The sequence below is a fragment of the Bos taurus genome, chromosome 14 (assembly GCF_002263795.3).
Source record: "Bos taurus isolate L1 Dominette 01449 registration number 42190680 breed Hereford chromosome 14, ARS-UCD2.0, whole genome shotgun sequence".
Lineage (NCBI taxonomy): Eukaryota > Metazoa > Chordata > Mammalia > Artiodactyla > Bovidae > Bos > Bos taurus.
Window position 1 is genome coordinate 19538560 of NC_037341.1, and position 12978 is coordinate 19551537.

General features: G+C 44.4%; 1 protein-coding gene across 2 annotated transcripts in view; it reads right to left on the minus strand.

Annotated features, from left to right (window-relative positions):
- PRKDC (protein kinase, DNA-activated, catalytic subunit) overlaps nt 1-12498 on the minus strand; it is a 126770-nt gene extending 114272 nt beyond the window's left edge. The window contains exons 1-10 of one of the 2 annotated variants that reach the window (NM_001256559.2): nt 12316-12469; nt 10620-10696; nt 10423-10515; nt 10022-10096; nt 9045-9153; nt 8409-8521; nt 8219-8318; nt 815-870; nt 701-731; nt 93-250 (exon numbers count right to left, since the gene is read on the minus strand). In NM_001256559.2, coding sequence (NP_001243488.2) covers nt 93-250; nt 701-731; nt 815-870; nt 8219-8318; nt 8409-8521; nt 9045-9153; nt 10022-10096; nt 10423-10515; nt 10620-10696; nt 12316-12469 — 966 coding nt within the window. Of the gene's footprint in view, nt 1-92; nt 251-700; nt 732-814; nt 871-8218; nt 8319-8408; nt 8522-9044; nt 9154-10021; nt 10097-10422; nt 10516-10619; nt 10697-12315 lie in introns of both variants that reach the window. The other variant, XM_010811951.4, reaches the window with a different exon arrangement.
- Nucleotides 12499-12978: the final 480 nt, after the last annotated feature.

The following is a 12978-nucleotide window of genomic DNA, read 5'->3' on the forward strand; positions in this document are numbered from 1 at the left end:
GCTAATGGACCAACTTGTATTTTTTTTTTTTCAAATGTTCATGCACAAGACTGGAATTTATGTCTTCGCATAGAAAGAATTTTACACAGTACCTGTTTCAGAAAAGACTCCAGGGCTGAGTGTGCAGCTTTCTTCAATTCCACATTCATGTGGCTGCACCACTTCGATAGGACTTCAAATAAAGAAGCGTAGTTGTCCAGAAGGCAGGTGCTAAACTGAGATGCGTGCAGGGTGAATAAGGACAGGCCAGCTGCAAACACAGAACACACCGTATTGAAAACAGGATGACAAAGGGCAAGACAAAGAACTTAGGAAGCTTCAGGCACACATCAAACCAAAACCGTGCTCACAAAGCCCTCGAATCCTTACTTCAGGGGCCCAGGGTCCCCTCACACCTAATGCCTCCATCCTCCATTTGAATCAAGAGGCCCACAATCCGGCCAGTGACCCCCAAAACAAAGGTCAGAAGTAGGATCAGGGTTTATTTAAATACAGACAGAGTCAAAAGATCCGGATTGCTCTAAAGTAATTTCTTCTGAAATGGTACAATCTTAGTGTGACCATCTTGAACAGCACCAAGAGTTGCCATCAGTGACCACGTGGGAGCATCACAGGGGTCACAGTACCACCTTCACTCACAGTTTAAGCAAACGCTCACTCAGACACCAACCTAATAACCTCCTTAAATGCAGAATCTTACCCAGAGGCACGGCGTATCTCTTCAGATCAATCTATTAAAAAAAAAAAAAACCTACCATCAATGTTTGACAATCACAAGGCTCAGTTGTGAAAGAATTAGAATACTAAATCCTACCTGAGGACGGATTGCCTTTAATGCAAAATCAAAAATCTCTCTTGAAGTCTGGGGATCTGAGGAAAGACAGAAAGCAGCCGCTGTCACAGATCACAAGGTGTGTCTGACAAAGCTCATGAGACTCACGACCCACCGCTCTGCTGGAGACAGTAGGAGCTCTTCCTCCATTAGTGAACGTGCTAGTACCCAGTACTACTGCCTGGAGTCACATAATCACAACGTGACCAGAACCTGAATTTTAGCCTCAGACCAAGGGGGCAGTCCCAGTCCTGCGTGCACTGGTTACGTTAGTTTCCCGTCACCACTGTCATCAATTATCACCAACTTTGTGCCTTAAAACAGCACAAACCCACTACCACCCAGCTCTGGAGGTGAGCAATCTGGAACCATCATCACAGACACAAGCAGAAAACCCCGAGAATGACCTGAAGACAGCAGGACAGACCTTCCACAACTGGAGACAGAAGGAGCGGCCCCTGGAGGGGGCCGGTGCTGTCAGCCCCATCCCGAGGACTGGGATCCCAGGGTCTGGACTCCACCTCAGCCCCCCAGCTGGAGACCCTGCACCCAGAAGACGAGGTGCAGGGTCTGACTCTCCATCTAAGCCAGCAGCACCACCCACCCCACCCAATTTCATCTGCAGGCCCGACACAGCTGGTGTTCCTCCAAGCTGCTCCCCCACCAGCCCTTTATGCAGGCCCTTGGCCAGCACCAAGACCCCTCCAAAGTGACCCCTGCTGTGCCAACACCTCAGCCAGCACCAGCATCCCCCAAAGTGGCTCCCTCCCCCAAGCTGCCCCCACATGCCAGAGCACCAGCCACAGCGGTAACAGGCCTTAGAAACCGCAGCACAGTGGCCCCTAGGAGGCCAGGTTGGCCCACCTACCACAGGGGATGCTCCTGGAGTGCCTGGCTCCAGGGCAGTCAAGGGGAGGGGGAGAACTACACTCCTGGACCCCACAGGACACCTTCTACACAAAGACCAAGAAACGTAACTGAGCTACCAAACACAAACAAATAGAGAGTTAGGCAGGACAAGGGGCCAAAGGTCATGTTACAAGAAAGAAGACAAAATCTCAAAAAAAGAACTGAGTAAAACAGAGGTAAGTAACTTCCCAGAAAAAAATTTCAAAGTAATGGTCATAAAAATGCTCAATGAACTCAGGAGAAGAAGAAAAGAACACAGTAAGAACTTCAACAAAGAACTAAAAATCATATCATATTACCATCTCAATAGATTAAGAAAAAAGTTTCTGACAAAACAGGGCCAAAGGTCATGTTACAAGAAAGAAGACAAATTCTCAAAAAAAGAACTGAGTAAAACAGAGGTTAAGTAACTTCCCAGAAAAAAATTTTGAAGTAATGGTCATAAAAATGCTCAATGAACTCGGGAGAAGAATAAAAGAATACAGTAAGAACTTCAACAAAGAACTAAAAATCATATTACCATCTCAATAGATTAAGAAAAAAGTTTCTGACAAAACTGACACCCATTTATGATAACAACTTTTAATGAAGTAGGTAAAAAAGGAATGTACTTCAACACAGTAAAGGTCATACATGCCAAACCCAGGGCCAACGTCATACTCAATGGCAAGAAGCTGAAAGCATTTCTTCCAAGATCAGGAACAACACAAGGATGACCACTCTCATTACTTTTATTCAACATAGTATTGGAAGTCCTAGTGAGAGCAATCAGACAAGAAATAAAAGGAATCCAAAGTGGAAAGGAAGAAGTAAAACTGTCACTATTTGCAGATGACACACTATATACAGAAAATCCTAAAGACTGCACCAAAAAGCAATTAGAATAAACGAATTCAGTAAAGGTGCAGAGTGTAAAATTAATATACAGAAATCTATAGTGTTCCTATACATTAATAATAAACTATCATAAAGAAAAATTGAACAATCCTATTCATGCTACTGCTGCTACTGCTAAGTCACTTCAGTCGCATCCGACTCTGTGTGACCCCACAGACGGCAGCCCACCAGGCTCCCCCGTCCCTGGGATTCTCCAGGCAAGAACACTGGAGTGGGTTGCCATTTCCTTCTCCAATGCATGAAAGTGAAAAGTGAAAGTGAAGTTGTTCAGTCATGTCTGACTCCTAGCGACCCCATGGACCGCAAGCCCACCAGGCCCTTCCATCCATGTGATTTTCCAGGCAAGAGTACTGGAGTGGGGTGCCATTAGTTGCATCTAAAAGAGTAAAATACTTTGGAATAAATTAAACCAAGAAGGTAAAAGATCTATACCCTGAAGACTCTAAGATATTAATGAAAGAAACTGAAGACAATACATAATATACATACAAAAATACGTACAAATATACATACGTATATGCATACATACAAAAATACACACAAAAATACATATGTATATGCATATATACAATATACATACGTATACTGTGCTCACAGGCAGAGAGAACTAATTTTGATAAAATGTCCACACTCCTCAAAGCAGTTGACAAATTTAATGCAATCCCTATCAAAGTATCCACGGCATTTTTCACAGAACTGTAACAGTTAAGCAAAATATTTGAATGGAAACACAAACGACTCTAAATAGTCAAAACAGTCTCTGAGAAAGAAAAGCAAAGCTGGAGGCATCGTGTGCCCTGATTTCAAACTACACTACAGTAATCAAACCGTTATGGTTCTGGCACAATAAAACAGAAACATAGATCAAAGAAACAGAGTAGGAAGCCCAAAAAAAACCCACACACATATGGTTAATTAATGTATGACAAGGAGGCAAGAATATACAATGGAGAAAAGATAGCCTCTTCATCAAATAGTGGTGGGAACACTGGACAGCTACATGCAAAAGAATGAAACCTGACCCTTTTTTACACCACACACAAAAATAAACTCAGTGGATTAAAGACCTAAACCTATAATCTGAAACCACAAAACTCCTAGAAGAAACATACATGGCACTCTTTGACATCAGTCTTAGTGCTTTTTTTGATCTGTTACTTCATGAGTGCATATGTGTGTGTTCAGTCATGTCTGACTCTTCTGCAATCCCATGACCTATAGCCTACCAGGCTCCTCTGTCCATGGGATTACCCAGGCAAGAACACTGGAGTGGGTTGCCATTTCTACTCCAGGGGATCCTCTCGACCCAGGGATCGGACCTGCATCTCTTTCTTGCATTTCCTACACGGGCAGGCAAGTTCTTTACCACCGGTGCCACCTGGAGTTACCTCACTAGAGGATGACAAAAGCAGACACATGCAGGACTACATCAAGCTAAAAGGCTTCTGCATGGCAAAGAAAACCGCCAACAAAACAGAAAAGCATCCTGCTGAATGAGAGAAGATATTTGTAAATGATAGGTCTAATAAGGGGTTAACGTCCAAAGAACAACTGAACTTAACAACTCAATATAAAAAAAAAAACCAACTCAGTAAAAAAAAAAATGAGCAGACTGTGACAATACAGAGATGCAGGATGGGGTGAGAAGTGGGAAGTAAGTTCAAGAAGGAGAAGATGTATGTACACAGATGGCTGATGCATGCTGATATTTGGCAGAAACCGACATAATATTGTAAAGCAATAATCTTCCAATTAAACACAAATACATTTAAAACAGAAAAAATATAAAAATAAAAAATGAGAAGAGGATCTGAATAGACATTTTTCCAAAAACACACAGATGGCCAACAGGCACAAGATGCTCAACATCACTAAACAGGGGAATGCAAATCAAAACCACAGTATCTCACCTCACACTTGTCAGAATGGCTGTCATCAAAAAGACAACAAATAAAGAGTGTTGATGAGGAGATGGAGAAAAGGGAACCTCATGCACCGCTGATGGGAATGAAAACTGGTGCAGCCACTGCAGAAAACTGAGCGGAGGTTCCTCAAAAAACTACAGTTACCACATGATCCAGCATTCTACTTCTGGGTACTTATCCAAAGAAAATGGAAACAGTAATTAGAAAAGATATACACACTCCAGTATTCACAACAGCATTATTGACAATGGCCAAAACATGGAAGCAACCTTTAAGTGCCCATAGACAGAAGAATGGATAAAGAAAATGTGGTGAATGTGCAGGTATATGTATTTGTAGGAATCTATTCAGCTGCAAGGAATGAAGTCTTGTCATCTGCTGCTACACAGATGGACCTAGAGAGCATTATGCTAAGTGAAGCAGAGTCACGGAAAGACACGTTACACGTGATCTCACCTAAAAGTGGAACCTAAAAGAACAAAGAAACACAGAAAAACAGAAACAGATACGGAGAGCAAACTGCTTGTTGCCAGAGGGAAGCGAGCCGGGAGCATGAGAGACACAGGTGAAGATCAGGACGTGACACACAGCTTGGGGAGCGCAGTCAGCACTGTCACAACTCTGCTGACGGACACTATGAGACTCGTCATGGTCATTTCCTAAGGTGTTTCATCGTCAGATCACTATGCTGTACACCTGAAGTAACGCAATCCTGGACTGCAACTACGCTTCAGTTAAAAAATAAAATAGGGAATTTCCTGGCTTACAACTTGGTGCGTTCACCGACAGGGTCCAAGTTCAATTCCTGGTCAGGGAACTAAGATCCCACAAGCTGCAAAGGACGGCCAGAAATATAAATGAATAAACCATTAAAATAACACAAAGCAAGGAGTCACCTGGGTGTGCTCCTCTCTAGAGGCTTGAGGGCTGCCTTCAGTTTCTAGAAGCTGCTCACCCCCTTGCCTTGGGGCCCCAGTTCCATCCTTATAGCCAGCTTCTCCCGTCACAGCACCCTGACCCTGACCCTCGTCCACAGTCAAATGTCCCTGTGATCACACTGGGTTCACCTGGACAGCCTCGTCTCAACGTCCCATCCACAAATGATTCCCCTCTGCCTCAGACCTAACAGTCGAGGGGCTAGGATCAGCATGGCACATCTCTGGAAGCCGTTATTCTGTCCACCTCAGTCCAGTGTTCTAATCCAGGAAACAAACATTATCGCCTGCTTTAGTGAATTGTTACAGGAATTTCCCTTGCAACATGAACACGATAATCCTTAGCACATGGTTAATGAGCAATAAGTACTATTAATTTTCTTGTTCACCAAATGTCAGTTAACACGCCAAGCAAAAACAAACAGAAATAAGCAACGTCACCTGCCACCGAGGTCAAGTGACAAAACAGACAGTCTAGGAGATGAAAAACATGTCGCAGAAAGTGCTGTAACAGAGAGGACTACAGAAGCCCAAGGAAGCAGCTCACACAAGGAGGCACAGAGGCTTCAGACAACAGGAGATCCCTGAGCAGGAAGCTGAGAGGGCAGGATGCTCCACGGACAGGGAGCCGGAGAGAGGAGACCGAGGAGGGGAAACAGGAGCAGCTGGGCCAGCTTTCCTACTCAGAGGCAGCAAAGACTGGGAACACCCGGTGGAAACGTTAGAAACTGCTGCTTCCTCAGGTTGAAATGATCAGATCTGGAATTTTCTTAAGTTGCAATTCAATAAAAGCAAACACATGCAGGAGGTAGAAAAATCTGGCAATTATCTGAACAAAAATGGTAAGGAACAGCAAACAAGTTCTTCTTTTAAAGAATTTTCTGGGATTAAAAACGTTTTATTTGTCCTTTAAAAACAAATGAATTCATTATAAAGCTCTCATAGCTAGATTATCCTCTAAGCTTAAATTTGAGATACTATAGAAGAACACTACTGACAGTTACAAAGAAAACTGTATTAAACAGTTTAAAACCAAAAGGCAAAGATCTGCAGCACAAGAATTACAAAACGCTAACGAAAGAAATCAAAGAGGACCCAACTCAACTAAATGGAGAGGTGCACTGTGCTCATGGGCTGGAAAACTCAACATGGTTAAGGCATCAACTCTCCTCCAACTGATCCACAGGTTTAGCACAAAGACCACAAATATCCAAGGAAGACTTCGTCGACACAGACCAATTCGTTCTAAGATTTACACGGAAAGGCACAGACCTTATAATACCCAAATGATTTTTAAAGAATAAAATGTGAGAACTATACTGGACATTTAAAGCTTGCTATATAATTATATCATAAAGACAGTGTGGTGTGGGCAGGGGAACAGAGAACCAGGATCCACCCCCACAAGTGATGAGCCAATCAGCTAATGCCCAGCTGGCTTTCTACAAAGACACGACGATTCAGTGATTTGGTGATGATTTCATGGATGTGGCACGAAAAGCACAGGCAACCAAAGAAAAAATAAACTGAACTTCATCAAAATGAAGAACTTTTGCACATCAAATGGCACGATCAACAGAGTGAAAAGACAACCCATGGAATGGGAGAAAATATTTGCAAATTATGATCCCATAAGGAACTGATATGCAGAATACGTAAATAACTCATACAACTAACAAAATGTCAAATGACCTGATTTTTCAAATGGGCAGAGAACCTGAATAGACACTTCAACCAAGACGACACCCAAGTGGGCAAGAGGCACTTGTGAATACACTCAACACCAACAGCCACTGGGGAAATGCAGTGAGAAACCACCTCACGCTCACTAGGAAGGCTACGTCACACAACAGGAAGCAAGTACTCTGAGGGCGTGAAGAGACTGCCCTGATGGTGGGAACGGGAATTAGTGCAGCCCCTGGAAACTACAGAACCACCACGTGGGCCGGCAAGCCCACTTCTGGGGATGCTCTAAGGGAACGGGGGACTCCAGGTGTTCGCACACCCATTTCCAGCACCATCATTCACAACAGTCAAAAAAGCAGAAGCAACCCAAGTACTCACTGATGGCCCAATGGACATACGTGTACTGTATTCATACAGCAGGATTCTGTTACAACAGGGGTGAACCTCGAAGACCTTGCCGCTAAGCTGCTAAGTCACTTCAGTCGTGTCCGACTCTGTGCGACCCTGTAGACGGCAGCCCAGCAGGCTCCGCCGTCCCTGGGATTCTCATGCACAGTGAAATAAGGCAGCCACAAAGTTACCTGCTATGAGTCTATTTACATAAATGTGAAAGGACAAAGCTCAAGGTGGGAGACTGAGCAGTGGCTGTTGGGGGGGTGGGGGGCGGGGCGGGGATGTGGCTACAGAAGGACAGGAGGGAGGCTGCTCCCGCGGCAGGCTGCCAGGGCCTCGACTGTCACGGGCACACACTAGCCCACATGCGATAAAGCGGCACAGAACTAAATTCAACACCCAAGTCGGTGCATGGGAAGCAACTGGAACCGAGAAGACCCGAAGGTTCATCAGGCAGCACTACGTCACGACAGGCATCACCGGGAGGTGCCAGGGGAAGGCCACACGTGCATCTCTGCATTGCCTCTCACGACTCCATGTGAATCCACAACTGGTATACAATTTAAAAATCACACAGGAATTCATCAGACTAGTAGCAGTTCTTCAATAAAGAAAGAAACTCAAGTGCCATCAAGCGATACCTTCCTCCATGGACTTGGTGAAGTTACACATAAGTGACGCCAGTCCCTTCAGACACCCCGCCAGCACCGCAAGTTTGGGTTCTCTCACTGTCGATGTCATCTGAAAGGAGAGTTTAACAAGGTACCATAAAAAGAGAATAGCCCACCAGATACAAGGAAGCAGAAAAGAAGATCATAAAGTTTATCATACCTGGGTCTTAAGTTCACCCAGAAAAGCCCGGAAGAGTTTATCCGAATTGTTTATCATCTCGCTAGGATGAACTTCACCTAATACTCCTAGGAGCTCATATATTTTTTCTAAAACTGAAAAATAAATTTTAGACAAATTAAGGCCTAAAATTAAATATATTAAGCAAAAATCCACAAATAAAAGGAGAGGATTTTACTTCAAAATAATTTAACAATAAGCCACACAAACTATCTAGTTTTATGTACTGAATCTTTCCTGATATGTTTTATGTGAATGTATTATTATAAGCTAAATTACATTTGACGTGTGAGTTTTCTATTTGAAGAAATCATTTTGTATAGATTAAAATTTTTATAAGCAGATTTAACACACTATTTCTGTTTCCATTTTGGTTTCTTTTCAGCAAAAAGAATTCATCTGTATTAAATGGGGAGGAAATCCAAAAAAAGAGAGAACTGATTCATTTTTTTGTGCAGTAGAAACACAATGTCGTAAAGCAACAATGCTCCAACAAAAGTTTAAAAAAAAGTTCATCTGTAAAATATAAATACCTTGGCAGAAAAAAATCCAAGTTTTACACTAAAAACTTGTTAAATTTGTTAAAGCATTTTAAAGACACATTTAAATACATCTTACCTGTATCTGGTATTTTTGCTTTCAATGCAAGTTCTCCATAGAATTTGGTAAATAACTCTCCAACTCTTAATTCATCCATGAGTCTAGAACTTCTCAAAGTCTGAAGTAACTAAGAGAACACGAGTTAGCAGAGTCTAGGAGGAAGCAATGGAAGGCTTCCATCTATTGCACCTGTTCGCACACAGCCATGTTCCACAGCCATGATCTCCAGGCACTCACGATAGGTGTCAAGCTAGGTTATGGGGAATGAGGGGCTGAGGTGGGTGGTGGAGAAACAGGGGAGACCAAGTGGAAAGGGATGTAGACTTAATTTCACCTTCCCAAGAAAATTATTCTATGACTAGACCCATTCTCTCAGAGGCACTTAAGAACCAACAAGACCCAAAGAAATTCTACAACAGAGATGCAAAAAAAAGATTTGCATCTGAGCAGAGATCCAGGTGAGAGCGAGCCCAACGACCACACACACACAACACACAGACCCTTCGCGGTGTGAGTGTAAGGTTTCAAGAAAACATTCAAGGACACAATGAGGTGCATCTGGGCAAGTCTCAGCAGCATTAGGTTTTCAGAGTAAGGGCTTCCCTTAAAGCTCAGTTGGTAAAGAATCCGCCTGTAATATGGGAGACCTGGGTTTGATCCCTGGGTTGGGAAGATCACCTGGATGAAGGGAAAGACTACCCACTCCAGTATTCTGGCCTGGAGAATTCCACGGACTATAGTCTATCGGGTCGCAGAGTCCGCCACGACGGATCGACTTTCACTTTGCACTTCTTGCCCCTCATAGCCCAGATTCTTCCTCTGCTCCCCAGAGTGGTGTGAGGGCAGAACACCAAGGTGCTGCTGGTGATGGCTGGAAACGGGCACCTTCTCACACCAACGGGAGTCCTCAGCGTCTCACCCACAACTCTCATTTTCAGTTCAAGTTATATGTGCGCCACAAACTACATGCACTTAGACATATTTTTTTAAATTACCTTAATAAGAAGTTCTAGGGCTGGAATTCTACATTTAGCAGCTTTATCTTTTGTGTAAACACTGGTACAAATATTCTAGGATTTAAAAAGAGATATCAAAATCATCAATAAGATCTTACTTCTTATAACTAAGACTTAATAGCTAAATCTACACCTGGGAGAAGAAATACCAATACTTGACATACTACACTTTAATAGTTTTCTACAAGGGCCTCAGCTCATTAAATTTTTTAAAAATTAGCCACTTAATTTCTAATACAATCAAGCAAAAATAAGTAAACTCCCCAACAAGAAAGAGAAATAAAATTAAGCTTAACCATGTTATGACGTAAGTTACCATGTAACTTTCCATGTAAGTTAAGAGATGCTGATATACAAAGAGGTAAGTTTTTTCTTCTTACCTTAATATCTAGAGAATAAGGTATGATCTTCTGGCCAATTTTTTCTAAGAAAACACATAAAAACTTTAGGGCTTCTTCTCTACAATCACGAAACTATAATAAAAGAAATAAACATTACGGAAAACTGGGCTAAAAAAAAGTCACCTCAACATGAAGAGACATACACTAGAAGAGCAAAATGAAAATGGTCAACTTACTTCATCAATGCTAAGTGATTTCCGAACAAATACAAGCAAACCAAAATCTTTGGAAAAAACTAAGGAAGTGTGTAATGCTGGAAAAAAAAAAAAAAACAGGTAAGCGAGCTGCCAAGTTTCTCCATTAACGCACACTAAAGGTGATGCTTGTTTCTCAATTCAGCCTCATAACTGACAAAGGAAAACGGGAAACTCTAGACAATGTTCCACAGTGATAAGGTCAGAATAATGGCCAGAACCCTGATGCCTAGCATCACACCTGTGAATGCGCTAACTTTACACAGCAAATGAAAATTAGGTTGCAAATGGAATTAAGGCTGCCAATCATCTGACTTTAAACTGGGGAGTGCCCTGGGTTATCAGGGCTTCCCTTGTGGCTCAGCTGGTAAACAATCTGCCTGCAATGCGGGAGACCTGGGTTCCATCCGCAGGTTGGGAAGATCCCCTGGAGAAGGGAAAGGCTATCCATTCCAGTATTTTGGCCTGGAGAATTCCATGGACTGTATAGCCCATGGGGTCTCAAGGAGTTGGTTACAACTGAGAAACCTTCACTTCACTTCACTTCCAGGTTATCAAGCGGGCCCAATGCAGTCACAAGGGCCCTCACAAGTGGAAGGGGGAAAAGGAGATGGAAGACAGGCAAGCAGGACAGGTTCCAGGTGTCTTACTTAACCCTCTGCTGCTGGCTTTGAGGAAGCGGGGAGAGGGACAGCATGATCCAAGAAATGCAGGTGTCTTCTGGAAACAAGGAATGCCAGAAGAAAAGGAACCTCGGTGCTACAACTGCAAAGAACTGATATTCTGCTAACAACCTGAATGAAAAGGAAATTAACTCTCCCCCAGGGGCTTCAAAAAAGGAGTGGCCCTGCCTGCTGCCTCGGTGTTAGCTTGATGAGATCCCTGCTGGCTTCCAACCTCAGACGGATAACCGACAAGCCTGTGCTGTAGTAAACACCAAGTTTGTGGTGTGTTTCAGGACCAATAGGAAATTAGTACACAGTCCTACAATGCCTCAAGTGAAAGGACACATCCTGGATAGAGTGAACCTCGAACTGCTTTACGACAAGGTTACTAAAGAACAAAACTGAACTCTTAGAACAGACTGGAAAGCATTTACACAGTGATGCTCCTCATGAACACACCCTGGCAGTCTGTAGGTACTACACAGCAATCTCTTTAAGGCTTTATTTCTCCTCTTTATTAACAATGACGTTTTCAGAAGAAAATCTCATCCTCTAATTAAGACTCTGCATGTTTGGGTTTTTAAAAGGGAATGTAACCAAGTTTTCACACAATGACACATTAAAAATGCTAAGAGGCACTTCAGCTGCAAAGGGTCAAGTTCTTACCCAGGCATAAGTCAAGTTAAGAGCATGACTTGTTTCTCAAAAGGAACAGCAAAACTGGAGTTTGGAAAAGGTGCTGGTGGGTTGAGGCAACAATGAGGTGGAAGAACATAAAACTTCCCTCTCATCGTCGCTCCCCACCGTGGTTAGCAGTGATGCCAAATTCAGAGCATTTCCACAACTCAGGCTTTGAAATACCTTTCCTCTGGTGTTAAGAACAGAGGAAGTTGACAAAAGTTTTACACAGATCACAAATTCCCACGGGCCCATTCAAGCACCACCCCGGGTGCCCACTCGGACTCGAGCGGGCGGCCGGGCACCGGCCGTCCGGAGCCCCGAGCCGTACCCACCCAGCAGCGCGGGGCCAGAGCTCAGCACGCACTCCTGCCCCAGGCCCCGCAGCAGCTGACCACTGGCCACCGCCGCGCCGCAGCGATCGGCAGCGGACAGGGACTCTTGTAGCTGCAGTAAGGAGCCCCGCACGCCGGACCCCGAATCGGCCATATCCTCCAGCCGCGAACACCACTCTCTCTGCCGGGACCGGAAGTGCCGCTGGGCGGGAAGGGGCGGGAAAAGGAGAGGATGGGCGGATTTTCCAGCGCGTGCGCACAGCTGCCTGGGCCCGAACCTGCCCCTAGGACTTGGGGGCGAGGTGCTGGGCCGAATGGGGCCTTAGTGGGCCGGGGAGGGGGATCCATGATCCCTGAGCACATCCAGCCTCGGCCCTGTAGTGCTCCGGACTTGGACGCGGGCGAGGGGTCCCTGCTGGAGATCTTCGAGGAGGTGGCCTGCCTTGTAGGACCGGCGGCTTAGACATCCTAAGTTAAGATACACAGAGCACAATGCAGTCAAACTTAGGGAGAGTCAGGAACCCATCCGCTCGACTCCGGAAATAGATGCGGAGGACAGGTGGCGAGTTGGAGGTGACCAAGTGCCCGAGGCAGAAAGAGACAGGCTAGGGCTAGGGTCAGGGGCCACCGCTAGTCCTTGGTAACGGGGATCGGGGTGGGGGC